This window comes from Panthera leo, chromosome A2 (genome assembly GCF_018350215.1).
Source record: "Panthera leo isolate Ple1 chromosome A2, P.leo_Ple1_pat1.1, whole genome shotgun sequence".
Classification (NCBI taxonomy): domain Eukaryota; kingdom Metazoa; phylum Chordata; class Mammalia; order Carnivora; family Felidae; genus Panthera; species Panthera leo.
This window is the reverse complement of record NC_056680.1, coordinates 94721642-94747266: the sequence shown is the minus strand read 5'-3', so window position 1 is coordinate 94747266 and position 25625 is coordinate 94721642. Positions and strand designations below refer to the sequence as shown.

General features: G+C 39.9%; 2 protein-coding genes across 6 annotated transcripts in view; one reads left to right on the top strand and one right to left on the bottom strand.

Annotated features, from left to right (window-relative positions):
• The window catches only part of LOC122207581 (protein lifeguard 1-like), a 31354-nt gene extending 28669 nt beyond the window's left edge, over positions 1-2685 (top strand). For all 3 annotated transcript variants that reach the window (XM_042917623.1, XM_042917615.1, XM_042917605.1), the window contains one exon: positions 2156-2685. In XM_042917623.1, coding sequence (XP_042773557.1) covers positions 2156-2308 — 153 coding nt within the window. In that variant the 3' untranslated portion in view covers positions 2309-2685. The remainder of the gene's footprint in view (positions 1-2155) is intronic.
• A 14974-nt stretch (positions 2686-17659) lies between these two features.
• ANKIB1 (ankyrin repeat and IBR domain containing 1) overlaps positions 17660-25625 on the bottom strand; it is a 139807-nt gene continuing 131841 nt past the window's right edge. For 2 of the 3 annotated variants that reach the window (XM_042917582.1, XM_042917581.1), the window contains 3 exons: positions 23102-23216; positions 21138-21271; positions 17660-20795 (listed from right to left, as the gene is read on the bottom strand). In XM_042917582.1, the coding sequence (XP_042773516.1) occupies positions 20055-20795; positions 21138-21271; positions 23102-23216 (990 nt within the window). In that variant the 3' untranslated portion in view covers positions 17660-20054. The remainder of the gene's footprint in view (positions 20796-21137; positions 21272-23101; positions 23217-25625) is intronic. The other variant, XM_042917583.1, reaches the window with a different exon arrangement.

Here is a 25625-nt window from a genome sequence, read left to right as displayed (position 1 = left end):
TTCATTCTTTCTTAAAGGCGCATGGTATTCCATTTTATGCTTTTATCATGTCACATATTTTAAGTTTTCCTTTAATTATTTTTGGCATTTCCAAACATACCCAGAAGTACCAAGAATGGAGTAATAAACTCCACATACTATCACCAGCTTAAAAATACCCACATTTTGCTTCATCACGTTCCTTTTTATTAGAATTATGTCCTGTCTATTTTCTTTTTTTTTTTTTTTAATTTTTTTTCAACGTTTTTTATTTATTTTTGGGACAGAGAGAGACAGAGCATGAACGGGGGAGGGGCAGAGAGAGAGGGAGACACAGAATCGGAAACAGGCTCCAGGCTCCGAGCCATCAGCCCAGAGCCTGACGCGGGGCTCGAACTCACGGACCGTGAGATCGTGACCTGGCTGAAGTCGGAGGCTTAACCGACTGCGCCACCCAGGCGCCCCTGTCCTATTTTCAAATGTCAGAAAAATTTAGACCAGGAAGTTATGTATGTATAATTCAGTTTTCTTATTTCTTCTCCTAATACCGAAAGGAACTAACTTGTGCTCATTTTCCTTTACTCTTATGCTCTCAGCCTTTGCATATTGATGCCTGCTGTTATATTTCTTGTGTCCTGTTTCAGGCATAGTTTGTTTCCATGCAAAAGTACATTGGTGTTTCTGTTCCCAGTTTGGAGGCAGAGCAAAAATTCTTGTAGCCTCAGACAGGTCTACCCAACACTAAACAGATAAAGCAAGAGGGACATTGACATTTTTTCAGCGGGGTGGGGAGGGGATGCTTAGCCACCAGAGTTGTAGGGAGTGAGGCAGGGTGTTACTCCCAAATGCTCCTGGGGATCTGAATCCCAACTGGGGCTTCCCTGTGGGCTGTCTGTGTCTTGGGTTGTGTCCTGAACCCCATTCTCCCTGAGGGGGAGGGGGACAGGTGGATCCCAGCTCATCTCACTCTCACTTTCCTGTCTGCCTTCAAAAACATAATTTCACCTGGAAGGTGTACTCCTAACAACCAAGGCATGTCTGTGAAACGATTAGAAGTTATTATCCCTCTTATGAGAAGAAATAAGGTAAAGTCAGGAGTTCTTGGAGGGGATGGAGAGAGAAAAGCGCTTCTCTGTAGAAGTCAGGACCTCAGGGTTATAAATGAAGTCTGGAAGCTCAGCTGCTGTGCAGCCTGCTTTTTAGGGTGACCAACTGTCCTTGGTTTGCCTGGGACCGAGGGGTTTCTAAGGAAACCTCCTCTAATGTTCTCATGCTGCCCAGGGCTGCTCACCCAGCCACAAACACAAGGGTGAGCGAGCTCTCTGGCTCTTTTCCTGCAGTTTTAGGAGCTCCTCATTCTATCTACTGCAGCTGAGCTACACTTTTTATTTGGGGGAAATATTTAACTATATACAAATCCCACCTTCCCTTAATTCTATGTTTTGGAAATACTAACATCATCATAAAGCCATTCCAATGGCAAGGTTTGAAAAATGCTATCATCCAAAGCTCCAAGAATTTCAGCATTATTGCTGCACATCAATCTAAAGGTCAGGAACCATCTTTATTTTCATTCTTGGTTCACCAAGAACATGTGGGAAAATCACAAGTACAGGGCAGTTTGTAGTTTATCTCTGTGTCCAATTGTCCCACCTCATTGGCTAAAGGAACAAAGTTTTCTGGATTTGGAAAGCCAAAGAAGGCTCACCGACTTGATCCTGCTGGCCTCAGGAGGATGAAGCACTTGTAATAGAGTACAAACTCCGGGACATAGTGAATGGTTGAGGCTGTAAAAATAACCTAACTTAGGGGCGCCTGGGTGGCGCAGTCGGTTAAGCGTCCGACTTCAGCCAGGTCACGATCTCGCGGTCCGTGAGTTCGAGCCCCGCGTCAGGCTCTGGGCTGATGGCTCGGAGCCTGGAGCCTGTTTCCGATTCTGTGTCTCCCTCTCTCTCTGCCCCTCCCCCGTTCATGCTCTGTCTCTCTCTGTCCCAAAAATAAATAAAAAACGTTGAAAAAAAAAATTAAAAAAAAAAAAACCAACCTAACTTAGCCATAAATCGACTTTATGCAATATATTTTACTGATGCTAAAATATTTTCTCCAGGTAATTTAGGATACTTATTTGATAGAAATATACCATTTCTGTAGCTAATTCTTCCTTCTTTTCTTTAAGTACTTGGTGATGGATGTGCAGCTCATGGTGGGAGGGCGCCACCATCACTCTGACCTGCACCCCGAGGAGTATATTTTTGCTGCCCTGAACATCTACTTGGACATAATCAACCTTTTCCTTTTTATTTTGGAACTGATTGGACTGGCACGGTAGTCATGTGGCCAAACTGGTTCATGTTGAAAAAAGGGAAGGAGGGATGCTTCTGAAATGTTGCCAGGCTCAGACATGAGAAGGTTACCACTTCATAAACCTTTTGTTAACAAAAATATTTAAAGATACTTACTTTTTGTCAAATTAAATCAAGCATTCAGTAGATGGTAGCTGTAGCTGTGATATTTTTGGTTCTATTGTCACATTGCAAAACTATCTGGGGGACATTTCTAATTTTTATAAATTCAAAAGATGAGTATCAAAATTACATGCTTACAAACATTTGCAAGATGCCCATTACAGTGTTGAAGTTTTCCAGGCAGTATTTCAAGCAGTAAACAACATCTCTCTACATGAATAAATTTGATTACGGAAACCTATATGTACCCATTCTCTTCTCTTGGACATTCTGTGGACATTTTTGAATATTTTGGCATCTGACCTTTTTTTTTTTTTTTTTTTTTTTTTTTTTTTTTGAGTAAGATAAACTAAAGAATTCTGCCTTTTCCCTGTATTCCAGAGTCAGACTGGAGAGAATAGTAGTATCTATCTAGTAGGGGTCAGAGGAAATTAAGAGAGTTAATGTGCAAAAAGGGCTCAGGATAGAGTATCAGCTATATTGTCACTGTCCCATCTATACTCCCGGGCTTAACTCAGCAACCACCTCCACTGATTGTCTGGAACAACTAAAAAAATAATCATGATAAAACACACATAACAAAATTTACCATCTTAACTATTCTTTTTTTTTTTTAATTTTTTTTTTTAATGTTTATTTATTTTTGAGACAGAGGGAGACAGAGCATGAACGGGGGAGGGTCAGAGAGAGAGGGAGACACAGAATCTGAAGCAGGCTCCAGGCTCTGAGCTGTCAGCACAGAGCCTGACGCGGGGCTCAAACTCACGGACCGTGAGATCATGACCTGAGCCGAAGTCGGACGCTTAACCGACTGAGCCACCCAGGCGCCCCACCATCTTAACTATTCTTGTACGGTTCAGTAGTGTTAAGTACGTTCACAGTATTGTGCAACCCATCTCCAACAAATGTTTCATCTTGCAAAAGTGAAGCTCCATACCCACTGCAGTAAGAAGTCTCATAGCATTTTCCATCACTTATTTATTTATACATATCTTATATAACTGGTTTGATTACGTTCCTGAAGGTCATAGATTAGACAGGTCTTTATATCCCTTCTGGAGCCTCTCACCTTGTTGGTGTGAGATGCTTGATGAGAAAATTTTCACTGAGATGTAGAAGTTCACAGTTTCAGAGCCATCCAAGTGAACCTGTGGCTACATCCTTGCCTCACTTGTTTCTAATTTCAGCCAGTCTCTGGTGCTCGCCCCAGCAGGAAGCATGTAAGTCACGTCTGCAGGATGAGCAAAGGCATGAAGCAGGCCCACACCTGGTGTGCTTCAGGTGGCTCAGGGAGGGAGTTGGAAAGAAAGATTTATGTAGAGGGATGGTTATGCCAGGTGATTAAGGACCTCAACTTTCAGGCTCAGGATTTCAGACCTTTATCTTGTAGGCATAAGATTTGGATTGCAGTATCATGGTGAAGGTAGTGCTTTAGGAGAATTAGTCTGCATTATGGTGGGTGGGTTAGAGTAGAGAAGGGAGGTGTTAGAGAGGAAGGTTGTATGAGAGCTAATGCAATACACGGAAGGCACGAGAGGACAGTTGATAAATGGGGTAGAATGAGTCAATCATATGTGACCATGATAATGGCCAAAAGGCTTGATGGAGGTTGAGGTATGATTGGATGATTCTTCAGGGCAGGTTTTTACTGTGGGTAATTGTCACTTACTAAAGTAAAGCCTTCTGAAGAAAGAAAGAAATGGCTTGGGGAGTTGTGAGGTGATGTGATAAAAGTAGGTTTGGATATTTTGATTACTTGAAAAGAGAGGAAATGTTAATCTGGCAGAGTTTCAGGAGATGAAGCTTGGGGCTAGAGGTAATTGGGGGCCATCACAAGCAAGAACTGAGGCTGAGAGAACAGATGAAATAGGAATGACATAAATAGGGGAGTCCAAAGACCAAGTTTTGGAAATGCCATAATTAGGATATGGAAGGAAGAAAAAGAATGTGGGACATGAAAACAGAGCAGTGAAAGCATAACATTATGGAGGCCAGACAAGCCTTTCAGGAAGGTGTTGATGAAGTGTAGCTATAATTCACTTAGGGCTGTGGTGTTCTAGGCCCTTGAAAATACACATTGTTTCATTTAACCTACACTCAAAGGTCAAGGCACAAAAAAGCAATAACAAACCCAACAAATCTGACAACGACTGGATCACTGATCTGGAGAAGCAAGGAGAACAGAGTCCAGACTTCATGGAGGCAAAAATGGACATTGTGGAAGGAGAGGCCAGACCCTGAGAGAAGTCTGGTTGCTTCATCTCTGGAAGGAGAGAAACAGCAGGGGCAGGCAAAGGTTGTAGTTTTTTTTTTACTTTTTGGTTTTTCACTTTCCAGGACAGGGGAAATTTGGGGCATATTTGAAGGCAGAAGGAAGTGAAGGTACTAGAAATGGGAAAAAAAAAATCAAAATAAGTAGGGATATGAGGAGGGATGGCCTTGGACAGGCCCAGGGCCCTTTTTTCCAAAACTGGAGAAAAGCATTGGAACATTTACCTGTGGCAGCCTCTTTTGAGATGGAGCGGGGAGCTGTGGAGCAGAGGAAGCAGGGTCTGCAGAGCCCATGCTGGGGGAATCAGGGCTTAGAGAAGAATGGAAGAGGTTTGATCTGGCTGCCAGGGACTCTGCATTGGGAGTCAGCCAAAGAGAACTGGGAAAACTCCTTCCTCCTTAATCGAAAGTATTAGAGAAAATAAGGCTGCGAATCAGGCAAATGAACTTCTCAAAATTGATACTCCAAAGAGTTCCAGTTTGGGTAATGTTAGAACGACAGTGGATTACAATTCTGTGATGACTGGATCATGATAGCATAAATCTCTTATCATCAGTCTGAAATGGATCAATTGGACAGAGATTTAGGCAAGTGTTGTCTGCACAGTCTGTTTGTGATGCTATGGTATTACAAATTAGACAAATAGAATAAAGTAGAATCAGATTGAAAAATCCGGGCTGGGGGAATAAAAAGCTTACTGGGGAAGGAAGTTTGATTCCATTCATTGAGGAGGTTAGTCTTGGTTCTTCAGAGGTCCACAGTTAATCATAAAGAAGGCTAACATGGAATTGAAGTGAACCTGACCAGGCAAAACAATTTGCAAATCCCACCTCTGTTTTCTGTTGGGGTCAGGCATCTGTCTCACAGATGAATTTACAGATCTCAAGTAATACATTTGAATTTAAGTACAAGCACTATAGTCATATACACCTGACTTTTTGGTTACCTATTGTTTCAGATTAGCCCTATCTCCACTACTTAAGTAGAGTTTCTTATGTGTTTATAACCACTTAATACTGGCAAAGTCCTGAAGATGAGCATAACCTCTGAAATACGGGCAAGTAGAAGACAAAGGGACTTTTTCAAAGCCACCCAGCAAAAAATCTGGGAGGGCCCTCTAAAGCTCCTGGGTCGGCATACATTAACAAACATTGCCACGTGTACAACTGCCAAAGGCTTTGGTAGCCAAGTCGTGGTGAATTAATTTAATAAAAGAAGAAAATTCAGCTGGGAAGCTTGAGGTTTTGCGTACTCTCCTGGCATCAAGAAAACCTTCCTGCATATAATAGGACATGCTGGCCAATTTCGGTAAGTTTCTGCTGTCCCAGCACCACATTAGGTATTCCTGTTGTTTTAGCAATGTTCACAGCCACACACAGGCTATTGTGTGAGTCTACTGTGTATGCCATTACATAGCGGTGACTTGATTAAAAGAAATTCCAATATGTCTATGACAATCTTTTTTTTTTTTTTAATGACAATCTTTTGACTTTTGGATTTAGTAAGGACTCTGAGGAAGCCATACCTCTTGGCATCAGTCTATCCAGTGAGATAGACTATCCACTGAGATAATTTATTCACAGTATTAGAAATCTGTCTTTTGAGAAGAGTCCCCAGTTTGGAAATCTGTCAGGAGTGGTCTCTAATGTGTGACACACTTGAAAATCAACTCAGGATGTACTCAATAGGCAATGGAAGCTTACAGGAAAAGAGAGGAGAATCTATAGAATTCTATAATTTTAACTTCTTTTCTTATATTATCCCAAATGGGTTCCCTCATCTAGCTCTAGGTTTCTAGGTTGTGATGAGCACAAATATTTATCTACATACAAGTGGACCTTGCTGAAACTACTCATGTTAAAGGCTGTTGCACAGTCCACTTTGTTCATTTTTAAAAAATTTAGTTTGAGAGAGGAGCATGGGGGGGGGGGAGGGGGCGGGGTGGGTGAGGAGGGTCAGAGAGGGAGAGACAGAATCCCAAGCAGGTTCCGTGTTGTCAACATGGAGCCCCATGCAGGGTTCGATCTCACAACTTTGAGATCATGACCTGAGCTAAAATCAAGAGTCGGATGCTTAACTGATTAAGCCACCCAGGTGCCCAAGCTTTGTTGTTTTTAATATCAGTATGCTACTTGGCACTCTGTGGCTCAAAGAATGTCAATAGCTGAAATGCTGTGGCATATACTTGACATTGCTGTCAAGAACAAATGTTGGCAGTTTCAGTAGTTTCAGTAGGTTTACTTACTCCAAGTCATTGAAACAAGTCAACTGCTGAAGATCTCATCAATGGTTCCCAAGCTGCAGCACTACTGACAGCTCATTATGCACTAAGACAACATTTTATTTATGATTGTTGCTCTAAAGATGCAGTCAGCAAACTATAGCCTGCATGTCAAATTTGGCCTGCTTTTTTAATTTTTATTTTGAAATAATGACAGATTCACAGGAAGTTACAAAGAAAATGTAGAGAGGCCCTCTATACTCTTTACCCACTTTCCCCGATGGTTCTTACATAACATACAACACCAGAACCAGGAAACTGACATTGGTACAACATGTATGTATATAGTTCTATGTGACTGTACTACATAACCAAGGTAGCCACGATAGACTATGACATCACCACAAAGATGACCCTTGTGCTACCCCTTGATGGTCACACACACTACTCCCTGCCCCCACCATCCCAAACTCTTGATAGCCACTAATTTGTTTGCATCTCTATTTTGTATTTTCAAAAATGATAAATGGAATCACACAATATGTGACATGTTGAGACTGGCTTCTTTCACTCAGCATAATGCCTTTGAGATCCTCCCCAGTTGTTACAAATTGGGTCAATTGTTCCTACCCTTTCATTGCTGAGTACTAATCTAATGCATGGATAGAACACAGTTAGCCATTCCTCTATTAGAGGACATTTTGGTGGATTCCAGTTTTTGGCTTCTATGAGTAAAGCTGTTCTCAACTGTTGTGTACAGGTTTTTACATGGACATGTTTCTCACTTTCACACTAGGTGTGTGGGTGCTGGGTCATATGGTAAGTGGATGCATGGTTTTTAAGGAAAATACCCAACTATTTTCCACCGTGGCTGTGCCATCATCTATTCCAACCAGCGGTGCATGAGTGACCCATTTCTCTTCCTCCTTGCAAGCATTTGGCGTTGATGCTGTTTATTTTAGCCACTTTTATAGGTATGTAGTGTGTCCTATTGTGATTTCAATTTGCATTTCCTGATGGAGTAATGTGGAACTTTTCATATGCTTATATATTAGCCATGTATCTTTTTATGTCTGTGGTAAATATTTATTATCTTTCTCATATTTAAAAATGTTAAAATACCATTTTGAACATGAGTGATTCTAGTTTTATTTTTATTTAATTTTCTAATTTACATCCAGTGAGTTAGCATATAGTGCAACAATGATTTCAAGATTAGATTCCTTAATGCCCCTTACCCATTTAGCCCATCCCTCCTCCCACAACCCCGCCAGTAACCCTCTGTTTGTTCTCCATATTTAAGAGTCTCTTATGGTTTGTCCCCTTCCCTGTTTTTCTATTATTTTTGCTTCCCTTCCCTTATGTTCATCTGTTTTGTATCTTAAAGCCCTCATATGAGTGAAATCATATGATATTTGCCTTTCTCTGACTAATTTCACTTAGCATAATACCCTCTAGTTCCATCCACGTAGTTGCAAACAGCAAGATTTCATTGTTTTTGACTGCCAACAGATACACACACACACACACACACACACACACACACACACACACACCCCACATCTTCTTTATCCATTCATCCATCGATGGACATTTGGGCTCTTTCCATACTTTGGCTATTGTTGATAGTGCTGCTATAAACATTGGGGTGCATGTGTCCCTTCGAAATAGCACACCTGTATACCTTGGATAAATACCTAGTACTGTAATTGCTGGGTCGTAAGGTAGTTCTATTTTTAATTGTTTGAGGAACTTCCATACTGTTTTCCAGAGTGGCTGTACCAGTTTGCATTCCCACCAGCAGTGCAAAAGAGACCCTCTTTCTCTGTTTCCTTGCCAACATCTGTTGTTGCCTGAGTTGTTCATGTTAGCCATTCTGACAGGTGTGAGGTGGTATCTCCTTGTGGTTTTAATTTGTATTTCCCTGATGATGAGTGATGTTGAGTATTTTTTCCTGTGTCGGTTGACCATCTGGATGTTTTCTTTGGAGAAGTGTCTATTCATGTCTTTTGCCCATTTCTTCCCTGGATTATTTGTTTTTTGGGTGTTGAGTTTGATAAGTTCTTTATAGATTTTGGATACTAACGCTTTATCTGATATGTCGTTTGCAAATAACTTCTCCCATTCCATCGGTTGCCTTTTAGTTTTGCTGATTGTTTGCTTCGCTGTGCAGAAGTTTTCTTTTGATGACATCCCAATAGTTCCATTTTTGCTTTTGTTTCTCTTGCCTCCAGAGACGTGTTGAGTAAGAAGTTGCTGCGGCCAAGGTCAAAGAGGTTTTGGCCTGCTTTCTCCTCAAGGATTTTGATGGCTTCCTGTCTTAGGTTTAGGTCTTTCATCCATTTTGAGTTGATTTTTGTGTATGGTGTAAGAAAGTGATCCAGGTCCATTTTTCTGCATGTCGCCGTCCAGTTTTCCCAGCATCACTTGCTGAAGAGACTGTCTTTATTCCATTGGATATTGTTTCCTGCTTTGTCAAAGATTAGTTGGCCATATATTTTGGGTCCATTTCTGGGTTCTCTATTCTGTTCCACTGATCCGAGTGTCTGTTTTTGTGCCAGTACCATACTGTCTGGATGATTACAGCTTTGTAATACAGCTTGAAGTCCGGGATTGTTGATGCCTCCTGCTTTGGTTTTCTTTTTCAAGATTGCTTTGGCTATTTGGGGTCTTTTCTGGTTCCATACAAATTTTAGGCCTGTTTGTTCTAGCTCTGTGAAGAATGCTGGTGTTATTTTGATAGGTATTGTATGGAATATGTAGATTGCTTTGGTAGTATTGACATTTTAACCATATTTGTTCTTCCTATCCAGGAGCATGGGATATTTTTCCTTTTTTTTGTGTGTCTTCTATTTCTTTCATAAGCTTTCTATAGTTTTCAGTGTATAAATTTTTCACCTCTTTGGTTAGATTTATTCCTAAGTATTTTATGGGTTTTGGTGCAACTGTAAATGGGATCGATTCTTTGATTTCTCTTTCTGTTGCTTCATTATTGGTGTATAGGAATGCGACCAATTTCTGTGCACTGATTTTATATCCTGGTCATGTTACTGAATTCATGGATCAGTTCTAGCAGCTTGTTTGTTTGTTTGTTTGTTCGTTTGTTTATTTTGGTGGAATCTTTTGGGTTTTCCATATAGAGTATCATGTCATCTGCGAAGAGTGAAAGTTTGACCTCCTCCTGGCCGATTTGGATGCCTTTTATTGCTTTGTGCTGTCTGATTGCTGAGGCTAAGACTTCCAATACTGTGTTGAATAACAGTGGTGACAGTGGACAGCCCTGTATTGTTTCTGACCTTAGGGGGAAATCTCTCAGTTTCTCCCATTGAGGATGATATCAGCGGCGGTTCTTTCATATATGGCTTTTCTGATCTTGAGGTATGCTCCTTCTATCCCTACTTTCTTGAGGGTTTTTATCAAGAAAGGATGCTGTATTTTGTCAAATGCTTTCTCTGCATCCATGGAGAGGATCATGTGGTTCTTGTCCTTTGTTTTATTGACATGAAGAATTACATTGATTGTTTTTGCGGATATTGAACCAGCCCTGCATCCCGGGTATAAATCCCACTTGGTCGTGGTGAATAATTTTTTTAATGTATTGTTGGATCTGGTTCGCTAATACCTTGTTGAGGATATTTTGCCTCCATGTTCATCAGGGAAATTGGCCTAGAGTTCTTCTTAGTGGGGTTTTTGTCTGGTTTTGGAATCAAGGTAATGCTGGCTTCATAGAAAGAGTTTGGAAGTTTTCCTTCCATTTCTATTTTTGGAAACAGTTTCAAGAGAATAGGTGTTAACTCTTGCTTAAATGTTTGGTAGAATTCCCCCGGAGAGCCATCTGGCCCTGGACTCTTGGGTTTTGGCAGGCTTTTGATTACTAATTTGATTTCCTTACTGGTTATGGGCCTGTTCAAATTTTCTACTTCTTCCTGTTTCAGTTTTGGTAGTTTATATGTTTCTAGGAATTTGTCCATTTCTTCCAGATTGTCCATTTTATTGGCATATAATTGCTCATAATATTCTCTTATTATTTTTTTATTTCTGCTGTGTTGGAGGTGATCTCTCCTCTTTCATTCTTGATTTTATTTGTTTGGGTCCTTTCCTTTTTCCGTTTGATCAGACTGGCCAGGGGTTTATCAATTTTGTTAATTCTGTCAAAGAACCAGCTTCTGGTTTCATTGATCTGTTTTACTGGTTTTTTTTGGGTTCGATAGCATGGATTTCTGCCCTAATCTTTATTATTTCCTGTCTTCTGCTGGTTTGGGGTTTTATCTTGCTGATCTTTTTCCAGCTCCTTAAGGTGTAAGGTTAGGCTGTGTATCAGAGACCTTCCTTACCTCTTTAGGAAGGCCTGGATTGCTATATACTTCCCTCCTATGACTGCCTTTGCTGTGTCCTGGAGGTTGTGGGCTGTGGTGTTATCATTTTCATTGGCTTCCATGTACTTTTTAACTTCCTCTTTAACTTCTTGTTTAGCCCACTCATTCTTCAGTAGGATGTTCTTTCGTCTCCAAGTATTTGTTATCTTTCCAAGTTTTTTCTGGTTGTTGATTACGAGTTTCATGGTGTTGTGGTCTGAAAATATGCATGGTATGATCTCGACTTTTTTGTACTTGTTGAGGGCTGATTTGTGTCCCAGTATGTGATGTATTCTGGAGGACGTTCCATGTGCACTGAAGAAGAATGTCTATTCCACTGCTTTAGGATGAAATGTTTTGACTATCTCTGTTAAGTCCATCGGGTCCAGTGTGTCATTCAAAGCCATTGTTTCCTTGTTGATTTTGTGTTTAGATGATCTGTCCATTGTTGTCAGTGGGGTGTTGAAGTCCCCTACTATTATGGTATTGTTATCAATGAGTTTCTTTATGTTTGTGGCTAATTGATTTATCTATTTGGGTGCTCTCACATTTGGAGCATACATGTTTACAATTGTCAGGTCTTCTTGGTGGGTAGACCCCTTAATTATGATATAATGCCATTCTTCATCTCTTGTTACAGTCTTTATTTTAAAGTCTAGATTGTCTGATATAAGTATGGCTACTCTGGCTTTCTTTTGGTGACCGTTAGCGTGATAGAGGGTTCTCCATCCCCTTACTTTCAGTCTGAAGGTGTCATTAGGTCTAAAGTGGGTCTCTTGTAAACAGCACATATAGATGGATCTCGTTTTCTTATCCATTCTGTTACCCTATGTCTTTTGATTGGAGCATTTAGTCCTTTGACGTTTAGAGTGAGTACTGAAAGATATGAATTTATTGCCATTATGTTTCTTATAGAGTTGGAGTGTCTGGTGGTGTTCTCTGGTCCTTTCTAGGACCTTTGTAGTTTTTGGTCTGTCTGTCTGTCTGTCTCTCTCTCTCTTTTCTCTTCGACTTTTATCCCCTCAGAAACCCCCTAAAAATTTCTTGCAGGGCTGATTTAGTGGTCCCAAGCTCCTTTAATATTTGTTTGTGTGGGAAACTTTTAATCTCTCCCTCCATTTTGAATGACAGCCTTGCTGGATAAAGAATTCTTGGCTGCATATTTTTCAGATTCAGCACATTGAATATATCCTGCCACTCCTTTCTGGCCTGCCAAGTTTCTGTGGCTAGGTCTGCTGCAAACCTACCTGATCTGTCTTCCTTTGTAGGTTAAGGACTTTTTTTCCCCTTGCTGCTTTCATGATCCTTTCCTTGCCTGAGTATTTTGTGAATTTGACAATGATATGCCTTGCTGATGGTTGGTTTTTGTTGAATCTGACAGGAGTCCTCTGTGCTTCCTGGATTTTGATGTCTGTGTCTTTCCCCAGGTTAGGGAAGTTTTCTGCTGTGATTTGCTCATGTAACCCTTCTACACCTCTTTCTCTCTCTTCGTCTTCTGGGACCCCCTATGATTCTGATGTTGTTCCTATTTAATGAGTCACTGATCTCTAATACTTAAATCGTGCTCTTTTGCCTTAGTCTCCCTCTTTTTTTCTGCTTCATTATTCTCCGTAAGTCTGTCCTCTGTATAGCTGATTCGCTGTTCTGCCTCATCCATCCTTGCTGCCGTGGCATCCACTCGAGATTTCAGCTCAGTTATGGCATTTTTTATTTCATCCTGACTAGCTTTTCCTTCTTTTATCTCCACGGAAAGGGATTCTAATCTATTTTTGACCCCAGCTGGTATTCTTATTATTGTGATTCTAAATTCTGGTTCAGACTTCTTGCTTGTATCTGTGTTAAGTCCCTGGCTGTTGTTTCTTCCTGCTCCTGCTTTTGGGGTGAATTCCTTTGTTTCGTCATTTTGAAGGAAGAAAAGGAATTAATAAGGTAAAAAAAACCATTGAAATTAAAAAATTAGAAATCACACACACACACACACACACACACACACACACATGCACACACATATCAAATAAATGATGCTAGATCATCGGTGTGTTTTGGTCTGGTTATTGAAAGGAGGTTGAAAGATTAGAGAAAAGGGGGGGGAGGGAGGAAAACGTTTGAAAATTTGAGAAAGTGAATGCAATGAAATAAAATGAAATGATGGAAGTAAAATAAAACTTGAAAAATGTACAAAAAAACAAAAAATATAGTAGAAAAAAATATTTTAATAAGGATTGAAAATGAAAATAATTTTTTCCCTTTCTGTATTGAAGAAAAAGAAAAGAAACAGAAAAGAAAATAAAGAAAATTGAATAGATGGACCAGCAAACAGACTGAAATACGATTGACATTACATCGTTTTCTCCTAGAAGTAAAACTATGAAGCACTTCATAGTCCGTAAAGTAAGCAGGCAGAGAGATTTGTGGTGTTCCTGAAGAGTGCAGTTGGCCCAGTTGGGTGGGGCTTAGTGCAACAGCTCCATTCCCCACTAGATGGCACTGCTTAGCTTGCTTGGGTGTATTGTTGTGGCGCTTGTAGGTGTGTATGCACATGCGTGGGAGGGGTGACAATGGCCTCACCCAGGTACCCAGTCTCTAGAATTGGAACTCTCTGCTCTCCCCGATCCGCAATCGTGTACCCATCCTTTGTCTCTGGCTTCTCCACTTTACCACTTTCTCTCTGGCTGCTTTTTGGGGTGGGGGGGAGTAGTTTTCCTGTGCTCCCCCCCGCCCACACACACATCCCCCTACTCCCGTCTCTGTCCTGTCTCCACATCAAAAACAGCTCCCTGCCCTCCACGGCTTCTCTCTCCCCCAGTTCACCTCTCTGCACCATGTACCTGCTGAGTTCTGTGGTTCAGGTTGTGCAGATTGTTATGTTAATCCTCAGATTAGTTTCCTAGGTGTGCAGGATGGTTTAGTGTTGATCTGGCTGTATTTCATGGACGCGAGATGCAAAGAAAACTTCCATGCTGTTCCACCATCTTTGCTCCTGTCCCTGAGTATTATAGTTTTGATGTTGGAAGGGATGCGTGCCACTTCTAAATAATAGTTTTTAGCTATTTTTGACTTTGTGTATAAGTTTTCGAATATATCATCTATAGCTTAAAGCACTATTTCCTGGGATTTGGTAGGAGTTTCTGCTGAGCAATTGAATCAAGTGCAGGCCTTACTGTGTACTGAGACCCCCCACTAAGCCATTGCCTTTTTTTCAGGTTGAAGTAATACATCAAAGTATTTCCTGAAGGGGTACCTACTAATTTATTCATGTAAAATTGAGATACTTACTTCCTTGGTTACTTGGTTACTTCCTTACTTCCAAGTTAGCTGTACTCTCAATTATACCTCTTCTAACATAATTTCTATTTGACTTGCAGGGCCTGTTTGGCCTGTGTTAATTTTCTAATTCCAGCTAACTCACTTCAAATTGGAGAGGTCATCCCAATGAGTCACAAGGCCTCCATGGGTCAGGCATTCAGTTTCAACAAGGGCCTAGCAGCAGGTTGATAGGTGAATGTCTCTAAAATGGTTGTACTTAGTGGCTGCATCAGGCAGGTGGCAATGTTGTGCTGGGAAATGGTCTGCATACTTTCACAGGAGTGATCTTCCTTTCTCCTGCTGGGGTTTCTTTTATTGTTTCTGTTGGACCACTGGAGAGGAGACAGCCGGGCTAACCGGGGAGCAATTTACATGCCCCACTGTTACTTCTCTGGGTATGGCAGTCCTTGAATGGGAGAAATCCCAGTGACAATTATGAGACAGGTAATCGTAAGCATTAACCCATCAATTCCACATTTGGATTTGGAACCTGCAACATTACACTGAATCACCCATAAGACCCCACTCATAAGGGAAGGCCTCCCTTCTCTGCTGTGGAGCTTGTGTGAACAGTGTAAAATATGTGTGAGTTGGGAGCTATAGCAGGTGGCATATGGGTGCAGGATCCTGCTATCCCCCTACCAAGAGAGTGGGAAACCTGAGGAGGTGGGAGAGGCTAACCTGTGGGGGAAGAAACTGAACTGTTGGCTTTTTTCTCCTTTAGCCCCTCACTCCAGGGTCAGTGCTCCAACTAGCTCTCCCATGGCAGTGGTGATGCCTGTCAGCATCCAGAGAGAACCAGGGCCCAGAGGCTCCTTTCTTCTCCACGTGCCACAATGTGTTTTACCCACATTGTGAGGGCCGCCTGCTCTACACTCTCAGGCAAGGCTTTGCATGCACTTTTGCAGTTGAACAGTGTCACGACTGCTTGCAGCCCAACCAAACGAACCTTTAAAGTTTTTGGTCTACCTAAAGCTCTCAATCAAAAAGCAAGTTTCTTATTGCTGACAGCATTTATTTTATGTTTGGGGGCTCCTTGACTCAGGAACTACAGCAATATAACCTTTCAGATAGGGTCACAGGAATTGCTGATTGCTTGTCATGAAAATATTCCTTCCTCTGCCTGCCTGCAGGAATCACCAGCCATCAAGGTACCATTTGGGCAGCTTGTTTAATCCTAGCTTTTATGGTTAAGCCTTTAAACATTAGGTCAACTTCTGTTCAGTAGTAAGTAGGACAGAGGGAAGCCTTTCTCCCTCACCCCCCACCTGTCACCTGGGTGAGAGCATTCACTACCAGGTAGATTCTGGTGAGTCTTATATTCCCAAATCTGGCCCATGGTTCCTCTTCCAGAAAAATCATGTTTCTGTCAGCATTCCATCCCCATAGCCAAAATTGCCAGGTCTGGGATTTGATTTTACCCTATCAGTAAGAACCAGTAAGTTGACCTGTCACAGTATCATGGCTGCTGACAGAAGACACAAGACTCCTGGGTCAGAGGTCAAGGATTTTATTTAGCATTCTTAACACAGCCTGCAGAATGAACATTAGCATGTTTGTTGCAGTTCCCATTGTCCCTAGATCCACATGGGCAATGCACTGGGCCCGGAGAGATGTCAAGCATGCAATTGAGATACACTGAGGGTGAGGAATCCACTTTTACAGCAGGCCTGCTCCCTGTCCTCAAGGTTACTAACTACATACATCCTGAGAAATACCCAGGCAAAACTGTTGTCAGCCCTGTGGTCTTGGCCCACCCAGCAAAGTGTGTAGGTGCAGAAGAGGTGCAACAGAACTGGACAGTCTTGTCTGACAGCTTTTCCAATATTGTGTTTTGTTTGTTCTTTCGTGTATTTCTCTTTCATCCTCTCTGTAAGTGGACGCCCTGTGCAGGCTAGGCCCTTGGGGAATAGATGGCTACAAAATGATGTGTAGCCTAATCAAGAATGTTTTCAAATTATAGTTTCAAAAACTGAAGGATAAGTCCTTTAAAAGTGTGCCCACCACTCAGTATGTCAGCCACCTGTCAGTCCTAAGTGGGACAGAGAGCTAAAGAAAACTTTTCTGGTCCATCTCTCTTTAAGAATTAGGACTACTGCCAGTTTCTAAAATAAGGACAGTCACATAATAGTCTGGAAATGGCCACTTACATTTTTCTAGAAAGAAATCTATTCTGGTGAGAGGGTGATGACTGACAAGGCAGTAATATACTGTTGCTAAGGAGAAGACCCAATAATTATGCTGATGGTACAAGGCTGACATAATATAACTCAGCCCAAGTGTAGAGCATGTGACAATTTTTTTTCTTACAGAGTTTTTATTTCAGCCTTAAAAAGACTCCCAAAATTTGTTATTTAGATTCCAAGATTTTACTCTTCAGAGATATACTAACTGTTACTGTTTTAAAATTACAAAGCATACTTCAGTTAAGTCTCAGCTTTTAATTCATGACAGGTAATAAGCAACAACATTTGAGAACTAAAAGGAGAACAAAAATGAGATCGGTGGCTGCAATAAACAACATCTGAAGAATCATTCAGTAGATGGACATTAGTGGTTAAGCTTCAGAGTCACACAATGAAAAACATAAATACATGACTAGTTATCCCTGGCAGACCCCACAAAGCCTGAAGTTCAGATGCAAAGGGCTGTTTTGGTAACTCAGAGGAGATAGAATAATACAATGATGGTGTTTCTATTCATTTGGCATAAACTCTTTTTCCTGTCCTAAGCAGTTTCACAAAACACCTTAAAATTCTATCTTTTCCTGTGTTTCTATTAGAGATTTCAAGGAAAAATCCTAACACTTTTCTCCTGAAAGTGATGAAAATAAAAGCACTGAAGTCACAATGTTTTAACACATTGTCATGCAGTGTTTCAGAGTTTATCTTTGGGGTATAAAATAGTAAGTGGGCTAGTGTAAAAAAATATTATGCACTAATTAGTTACATGTAAGAACCAAATTAATCCCATTTTTTTTTGGAGAGAATTTAATTTGAAGAAAATCAGCTTCCTGACTTGGTTAAAACAAAGACTATAATGTAATGAGACAAAAGTGAAGTAGTTTAAGTAATAAATGTTTAATCAAAGAATTTTACATATTAACAGCATTCATTTGGCCAAACATCTACACGTTTGTAGAATCCTACTGTATATAAAGTGGGAATGTATCAAGTATAGACTATGAAAGTGCAAATAACAAGTCAAGGTTAGAGTAATTTTTTTTTTTTACATTATAAAATTAACTTGTTTACAAAATAGGCTTTGCCAAACTTTATTTCTGAACTGTAAAGTCAATGACTGTGTTGTTTTTAAAATATGTACCAAGGAAATACAAATTGAATAATGATCATTTTTCATGCTCAGGAGATAGCACAGAAACAAAGGGTACTGCACAAGGCGCAAGGAACCAGAACCCATCACATACACTGTCTTCACACAGAGCACTCTTTCTCACCTTATTGCAGCTTCGCAAGACGCCTCAATGTGATACAAAGACTCTCTATTGAAAAGTTACAACTCGGTCTAAAAACTGATTGGTGTTGATATTTTTAATCCAAAATAAATTTGTAAAAAAATCCTTTAATGGACTGTTTCAGTTGAATATACAGTAATACACTGTAGACAAAGTCAGTATTTTCCCCAACTAATTTACTGGGGATTGATATCACTGTTTCTGAAGACCGGGGAAATAAAAGCTAATGTGGACCTTTGATATCCATGGCCTAGGAGCGATTCACACACAGTTTATTCTAAGGGAACCCGGGGAATATTAAGTACTCTAATAGAGTGTCCTAGCCATATGAATTCCAAGTACAAGAGTTTCAGAAACAGGTTTTGGAGGAAAAAAAACCGTAATCACAACTCACGTGGATATCCATACTAATGTAACCTTTTACCCAGCCCAGGACTTGCCTGTACAAACTCAGTACTGAAATTTTGGTATCTGTAGATTTCTGGTAAGAATCTGGCAAAACATTAAATGGAGTGTTGCATATCTATTTTGTTTATGTTATGCTAGTTTTGATAATATGTAAGTAAAACAGCCATTCCAACAGTTTACTCTAGTTTTAATTACACACTGTATCACTGTATCTTAATTACAACTAAGACCAGTATTTTCTTCACAGTAAGACACTGATAACTAGGAAGTTGATTTTTTTTCAACACTAAACAGTAATCACACAGCAAATGAGTATTGTGCAATAGAACAAACACATGTCAGCATTTGCTATTTAGGCAAACAAACCGATTGAACATTTAGTTGTTACATTTACTGTAAAGGCAAGGCCATGGGTGGTTTTATGGAGGTCTTTGCAATTCATAGCATAGTTATTTCAGAAGAGACACTGAAATTTCAATTACTCACTTATTTAACTGGCAACTATCCATTTAGTTAGGCAAAGGCACGGTAACATGTTGCGCAGGATGTTTCATTGAAATTTTTTAATAATTGTGGGATTTACTATAACTCATGAAAACTCCACTTTTTTTCTATTTTATAAAACACCATTAAAAGTAATTGCACCCATTAGTAATTAGAATGCACTGTAAAAGTGTGAAAACAAAGAACTATGATTGCACTTCCAATAAAGTGTCTCTTAAAATACAGCACCGCTGTTGCTAATCAACTGTATTTTAATATTAAAATAAACTGTTTTTAACAGCAGCATTAGGTTTAGTTAACTTAAGCTACAGGCTACATTTATTTAAATGCAGTCTCCATGGCAACAAAAGCCCATTATATTCTGGTACCAAGTGGCACCTTTAACTCCCGAGAAGGCTGAGACTACTCTGGAGCCCTCTAGGACACTACACACCTAAACGCCTTGTTAGTGCATGAGTCAGTTTGGCACAAGTGGACTGGAAATAGACATGAAAAGAAATCTTTGATTCATGTGAATATTAAAACTACACCGTGGTAGACGTAGCACTAAAGAGATGCCTTGGATACCTCAATTCACACCGCTCAGACAAAAAGGAATAAAGTTATAGAAGAGCACAGAGATCGAGGAACAACATGTTATTAGATCTGTCCAAAATAACTTCTAAAATGAAGAAAACTTTTTTCTTTAAAAGAGGAAAAAACCACCCAAGGATTAGGGAGTAAGCCTTTAATTTAAACATTCAATTTAAGTATCGCTGACTTTAGGCTAAACAGAGGACTGCATTTTCTCACAATGTGGAATCTAGCCTATTTATTCCATTTGTGTTTCTCTTACTCTTCTTTTTTGTCAGCACAAAGGGGAAAAGCTATCCAATTAAATACAAAAGAAATTCCCTCTAAGGTAAAAATCAGAAATGAAGCTACCATTCAAGGGAACTCCTTCGTATTCAATACTAATGTCAGTGGTTTATAATTGAGTTGGAATTAAGTGGATCAAGTCTCTACAAAGCATACTCCACTAGAATACCATCTGTACCTGTGATTCATTTAGAGCCCAGAGGTGTGCAGTTCACACTAAATGTACTTGTTCAAGCCAGTCACTTGAGGTCTGAGGTGTTTGGCTTGAAGCATCTGAACCATCCCCATTGTTGGCTGCCTCATTACTACTAATGCCAGCTTGAGATGCTGCTTCCCCAGCCAGAGTACTTTCTTCCAAAGGATTTTCTTCTTCTATTTGGGTTCCTCTACCTTCACTGACCACGGCATCTTGAAACACTGAATCTTCTGGTGGCACCAGCTCCACATCCCTCTTACCTTCTGATTCATCTTTGACACAGGGGAGCTGGGGATCTGCACTGATTTCTGTAACTGCTGGAGGAATCAGGGCGATACTCTGAGGATTCATGTCATGAAACCAAGCCATGATGTTGCCAAGAAGATTGTCATTGATGTTGGCATCCTGGCCAGCTGAGTCAGGGTCACTGGATGAGGGATAGAATTCACTTCTCGCCTCACTGAGAGGGTGTGAACTCAGAGTGTCAGTTGAAAATGGGTCACTCTCTGCTCCTAATCTCATGAGGCTGTCACCAAGTTCCAACAGCTCAGAGCTGCTCAGTGCAGCCCGAGGGCTATCTGTGTTCCTGGGGACCGAGTCTAGTCTGGAAGGTAAAGAGGTGCCTATCGCTCCTAAGGATGCTTCATTATTGAGGAAGTCTCTATTTTCCTCATCAATGGCCAGCCCGGATTCTTGCAATGACAATTGTATTGCAAGAAGTATATTGGGATCATCTTCATCCAAGGAACTCAGAGCCTGAGGCAACAGAAAGTTAAATCACTTTAAAATTTAAAAGGAAAAATTATTTAACCTAATGAAGTTTACCAACTATTCTTTCACCAGATAAATAATACTACCTCTATTTATACAGAATTATTGCTTTATCTACTCAAATCTTAATTTTTTCCTTGTCCATGCTAAAGAGAAAAAAAATTCCTTAAGATAACTCTGACATTTAGGAATCTTTTCCTGTAGTACATCTCTGAAACAAAGATTTTTAATGAAAGGAAGAAAAAGAGCAATAAAGTAAAAATAGGAAGTCAGGCTAAACAGAGAAAGAGCAAAAACAGGAACAATGAGGCTGCCCACAAAGGCTACCTGAAGAGAGTCCTGGTTTTCAGAGCGACTGGCAGGGGTGTAGTCACGCAGGGAAGAGCTGTGCAGCACGCTCATAGATGCGGAACTTACCACAGAGGCACCCGGCCTGCGGCCACTGCCACCATCTGGGATGTCTGTTTCAAAGCAAGTGGAACCAGAGACAATTCAGTCATACAAGATTTCACACATGTTTTTTGCACTTATTTTTTTAATTTTTATGTTAGCAAGCAGGGGAGAGGGGCAGAGGGACATAAAGGGAGAATCTTAAGCAGACTCCACACTCAGCACAGAGCCCAATGCGGGGCTCAATCCCACAACCATGGGATCATGAGCCAAAATCAAGAGTCGGAAGCTTGGGGCGCCTGGGTGGCTCAGTAGATTCAATGTCCAACTCTTGATCTCTGCTCAGATCATGATCTCACAATTTGTGGGTTTGAGCCCCATGGTGGTGGGCTCTGTGCTGACAGGGTGCAACCTGCTTCAGATTCTGTGTCTTCCCCTCTCTGCCCCTACCAGGTGCATGCCCATGTGCTGTCTCTTTGAAAATATATAAATAAGCTTTAAAAAAAAAAAAAAAAAAGTCAGATGCTCAGTGGACTGAGCCATCCTGGAACCCCGACACATCTTTTTATTTTAGTCAATAATTTGTCTTTCAGTGCTGGTGAAAGCCTGTGTTCACATGTTCACTTAATCTTTCAGAGATTCTCCTCCCTATATGTCTCATCAAAATATATCTAATATTACCACTTCAAACACGATTGCTCTTTACGTTTTTGTTTGCATTACATATGGTTCTATTCATAAATGCAAGTGCTACCACCACTCTTGTTTTCTTAAGCAATAACAAAGGTATTTTAGTTCTCAAAGTTCTTAAAACTAAAGAATTTTGGAATTACAATAGCCTGAAGAACAAATCTTTAGGTTCATTGATCCTGATTTATTAAATATGATCTGCTGACATAAGAATTTGAAGATTTTCCATTAAGAATTTAACATTTAAAAGTTGATAATCAAAATAATTGATTTCTAGAGGTGCCTGGGTGGCTCAGTCAGTTAAGTGTCTGACTTTGGTTCAGGTCATGATCTCACAGTTTATGAGTTCAAGCCCTGCATAGGGCTCTGTGCTGACAGCTCAGAGCCTGAAGCCTGCCTTGGATTCTGTGTCTCCCTCTCTCTCCCTGCCCCTCCCCTGCTCACATACTCCTTCTCTCTCTCAAAAATAAACATTAAAAAATAAATTTTAAATGATTTCAGAAATTTTCTTTTAAAGAATGTTAACGGGAGAAGTGAAGCTAGGAGGAAAATATTCCATGAACACAGTAACAGTGATCAACAGCTACAATTTATTGAGTGCTCTCTAGGTGTTACTAGTGCTTAATTAAGGGTTTTATACACATTATCTCATTTAATGCTCACAATGAGCCCACAATGTGGCACTGTTTTTATTGCTTCTTAAAATGAGGAGACTAAATCTTAGAGAAGTTAAGTCAACCTGACTGAAGTCTTACACTGATACATAGAGATGGGGTCATGAATGCAGGTTCCAGCTGACTCCACAGCCCGTGTTCTTTTTTTTTTTTAATGTTTATTTATTTTTGAAAGAGACAGTGAGCGAGCAAGTGCAAGTGGGAGAGGGGCAAAGAGAGAGGGAGACACAGAATCTGAAACAGGCTCCAGGCTCTGAGCTGTCAGCACAGAGCCCAATGCGGTGCACAAACCCACGAGTTGTAAGATCATGATCTGAGCCAAAGTCGGATGCTTAACCAACTGAGCCACCCAGATGCCACTCCACCGCCCATGTTCTTAACGTCTCTGGTTTTATGTATCCTGTGACATTCAAAGCATCTGCATATTGATTATATATCTACACTACAAACTATTTCACAAACATTTAAATTTGCCAGTTTTAAGAATAAATTCAAGAGAACTAAAAAGACTAAAACCGAGCCAACTTAAGAGCTTACCTAAAGTGCTTTCACTCGGCTCATCAGGGTCTGGAGGGTTACTGAGCAGACTGTGCACATCTCCTCGACGGCGTTGTTGTCTGTGCCTCCTCCGATACTGAAATTCAGCATATTCCTGCATAAACCAAAGGTTATAAAATACAGAAGAGCATGCAATTTTTTTTAATGCAAATAAAACACACACTTTTTTTCCAGGAAAAAAAAATGTGTGATTTTATATACATATAAAGTCACTTGGCATTAACGAAAGAAACTTCAGGTTTTGCCATGCCAAGGAAACAGAAAAGGTAAAATGGAAAAAGAAAAATTTTAAATAGTCATTACAACTGCCTGGATAAATTGGGAATACTTGCAAGCTCCAATGCCAGGGCAGAACTGAGCCTTTTTCATATGCCTGGGTCTTGTTACATAATGTTTAACACCATAACGATTTTGCTAATATGTTAGGCTTTTATTAATATAAGCTAGGCTCTTGGAGGTCTGGTTTTTAAAAAGTGACTGTGATATATGCAACAGAAAGGGGGAAAAAAAAAGTGTACACTACCAATTGCTTATCAGACTATGAGATTTTGCATTCCTTGGGACTACAACATATCATACTCACAAGTTAAATGATTAAAAGAAAAATGTGAAATTAGCTTTAAAATAAGATGTTACTTGGCTTCCTTCCTATATTAGTTAATATGTGGGGCTATCTACAACACAGGCAGAGGGCATATGGGAAGGATGAAGGTATGGTTGGAGGCAGAACCTGGGACCACCTGCTACTATCTGGGTATACACATACTTTTCCAGGTTTTAGTGACGGAAGAGATTAAAAGAGAGGCCAGTCAGTGTGCATGACACTAGCACAGATAGGCTGATTTTGAGAATCATTATAGAATCTTTCAGTGATAAACACAAATATACTCAGGTTTACGATCATCCTGGTTACCCTAGGATATTCAATATGTTTACGTTGTGAAAGTACTAGAATAAAAACAAAGACAAGTTTTTACATCATAAATAATACTTTCACATCACACTACTCTGGTTAAATTTATTTAAACTCCATTTATGTAAACAAGCAGTTGGACTCCAATATGAAATGGGAGGCATCCTACCAGGTTAGAAACCAAGAAAGATCCTACAGGTTCTCAGAGGGATTATTTAGGTTCTTTAAAATTTACTGCTGAGCTGTGGTATGAGTTCTTCCTTTGCTGGAGGCCCATGATCCCAAACTGGATAACTATTATGTGTCATCATGGTTCACTAGACCACGGAGGAACACTGCATTTCTTAGCCAAAGATGGCATGAAAATTTTATTTCAGTTCAAGGTTTATATTTAAGGACAATTTGCTTCCTTTGTACACTCGAATACAGTACAAAAAGTTATTCTGAATTAATAAACTATTAGTTTAGTTACTATTACTATTACTATTAGTTAGTAATAGTAAACTATTACTAACCACATAATACACATATTTCCAATTTAAGAAAACTAAAATTTGGGTTAAAAACAACCATAAAAGAGGGGTGCCTGGGTGGCTCAGTCGGTTAAGCATCGACTTCGGCTCAGGTCATGATCTCACAGTTCGTGGGTTGGAGCCCCGTGTCAGGCTCTGTGCTGTCAGCTCAGAGCCCGGAGCCTGCTTCAGATTCTGTGTGTCTCTCTCTCTCAAAAATAAATAAAACATGAAAAAAAATTTTTTAAAAACAACCATAAAAGAAACTTGTTATAATTACTCTGATGGTAAACCCAATAGCATTCTCTCATGATGCAACAGGCTTAAAAAAATTGATCTCATAAAATTAAACCTATCTGAAAATTTCTAAGAATTCCTAGATTTTTATATAAGCATATGAAAAAGCTTTAGTTGTGGTACTCCAAAAGGTTGAAGAGTGTTAAGGTTACAGACAAGACTGAGAAATTTTAAGATTTATAGGAGAAAAAGCTGCTAGGAGCTTTTTGTTGAGCACTAATTTATTGAGCACCAAATTTATCAGTGACTTAAAGAGATGCTTTAATCCTTCTAGAACTTCCATGGGGTAGATACTGTCATCCATATTTTACAGATGAGAAATTAAGGAAGAATGGGGAGCCTAATGTGTAATAAGTTCCAGAGCTAGACCTTGAATTCAGGTGTCCCTCAGACTTTAACACTATGCTCTTTCCTCTGGGCTCCACTGCCTTTAAAGTGGTACAAAATACTTATGATTGTCACTGACTCAATTTAATTAAAAAAGGAGAAAGATGGAATTAACTTGACTGAAAAAATATAAATTCAACCTAAAAGTCTATTGAAGTTTGGTAACACTAATTTTTTTTTTTCCAAAGTATATATGAAGGCAAAGAGCTAATTTTTAAAGATATTATTTTGGCAGTTACTTGATAGTCAGAATTTTAGAGTTTCACACTGTAGAGTAATTCTTTAGACTTGCAATAAGGTTTACATAAAAGCTTGGTGTTTCAATGTGTCAAAGACTTTAAAGAAAAATAAAAGTAGTTAAAAAATTCTTATAAAACTTATGAACACATAAAAA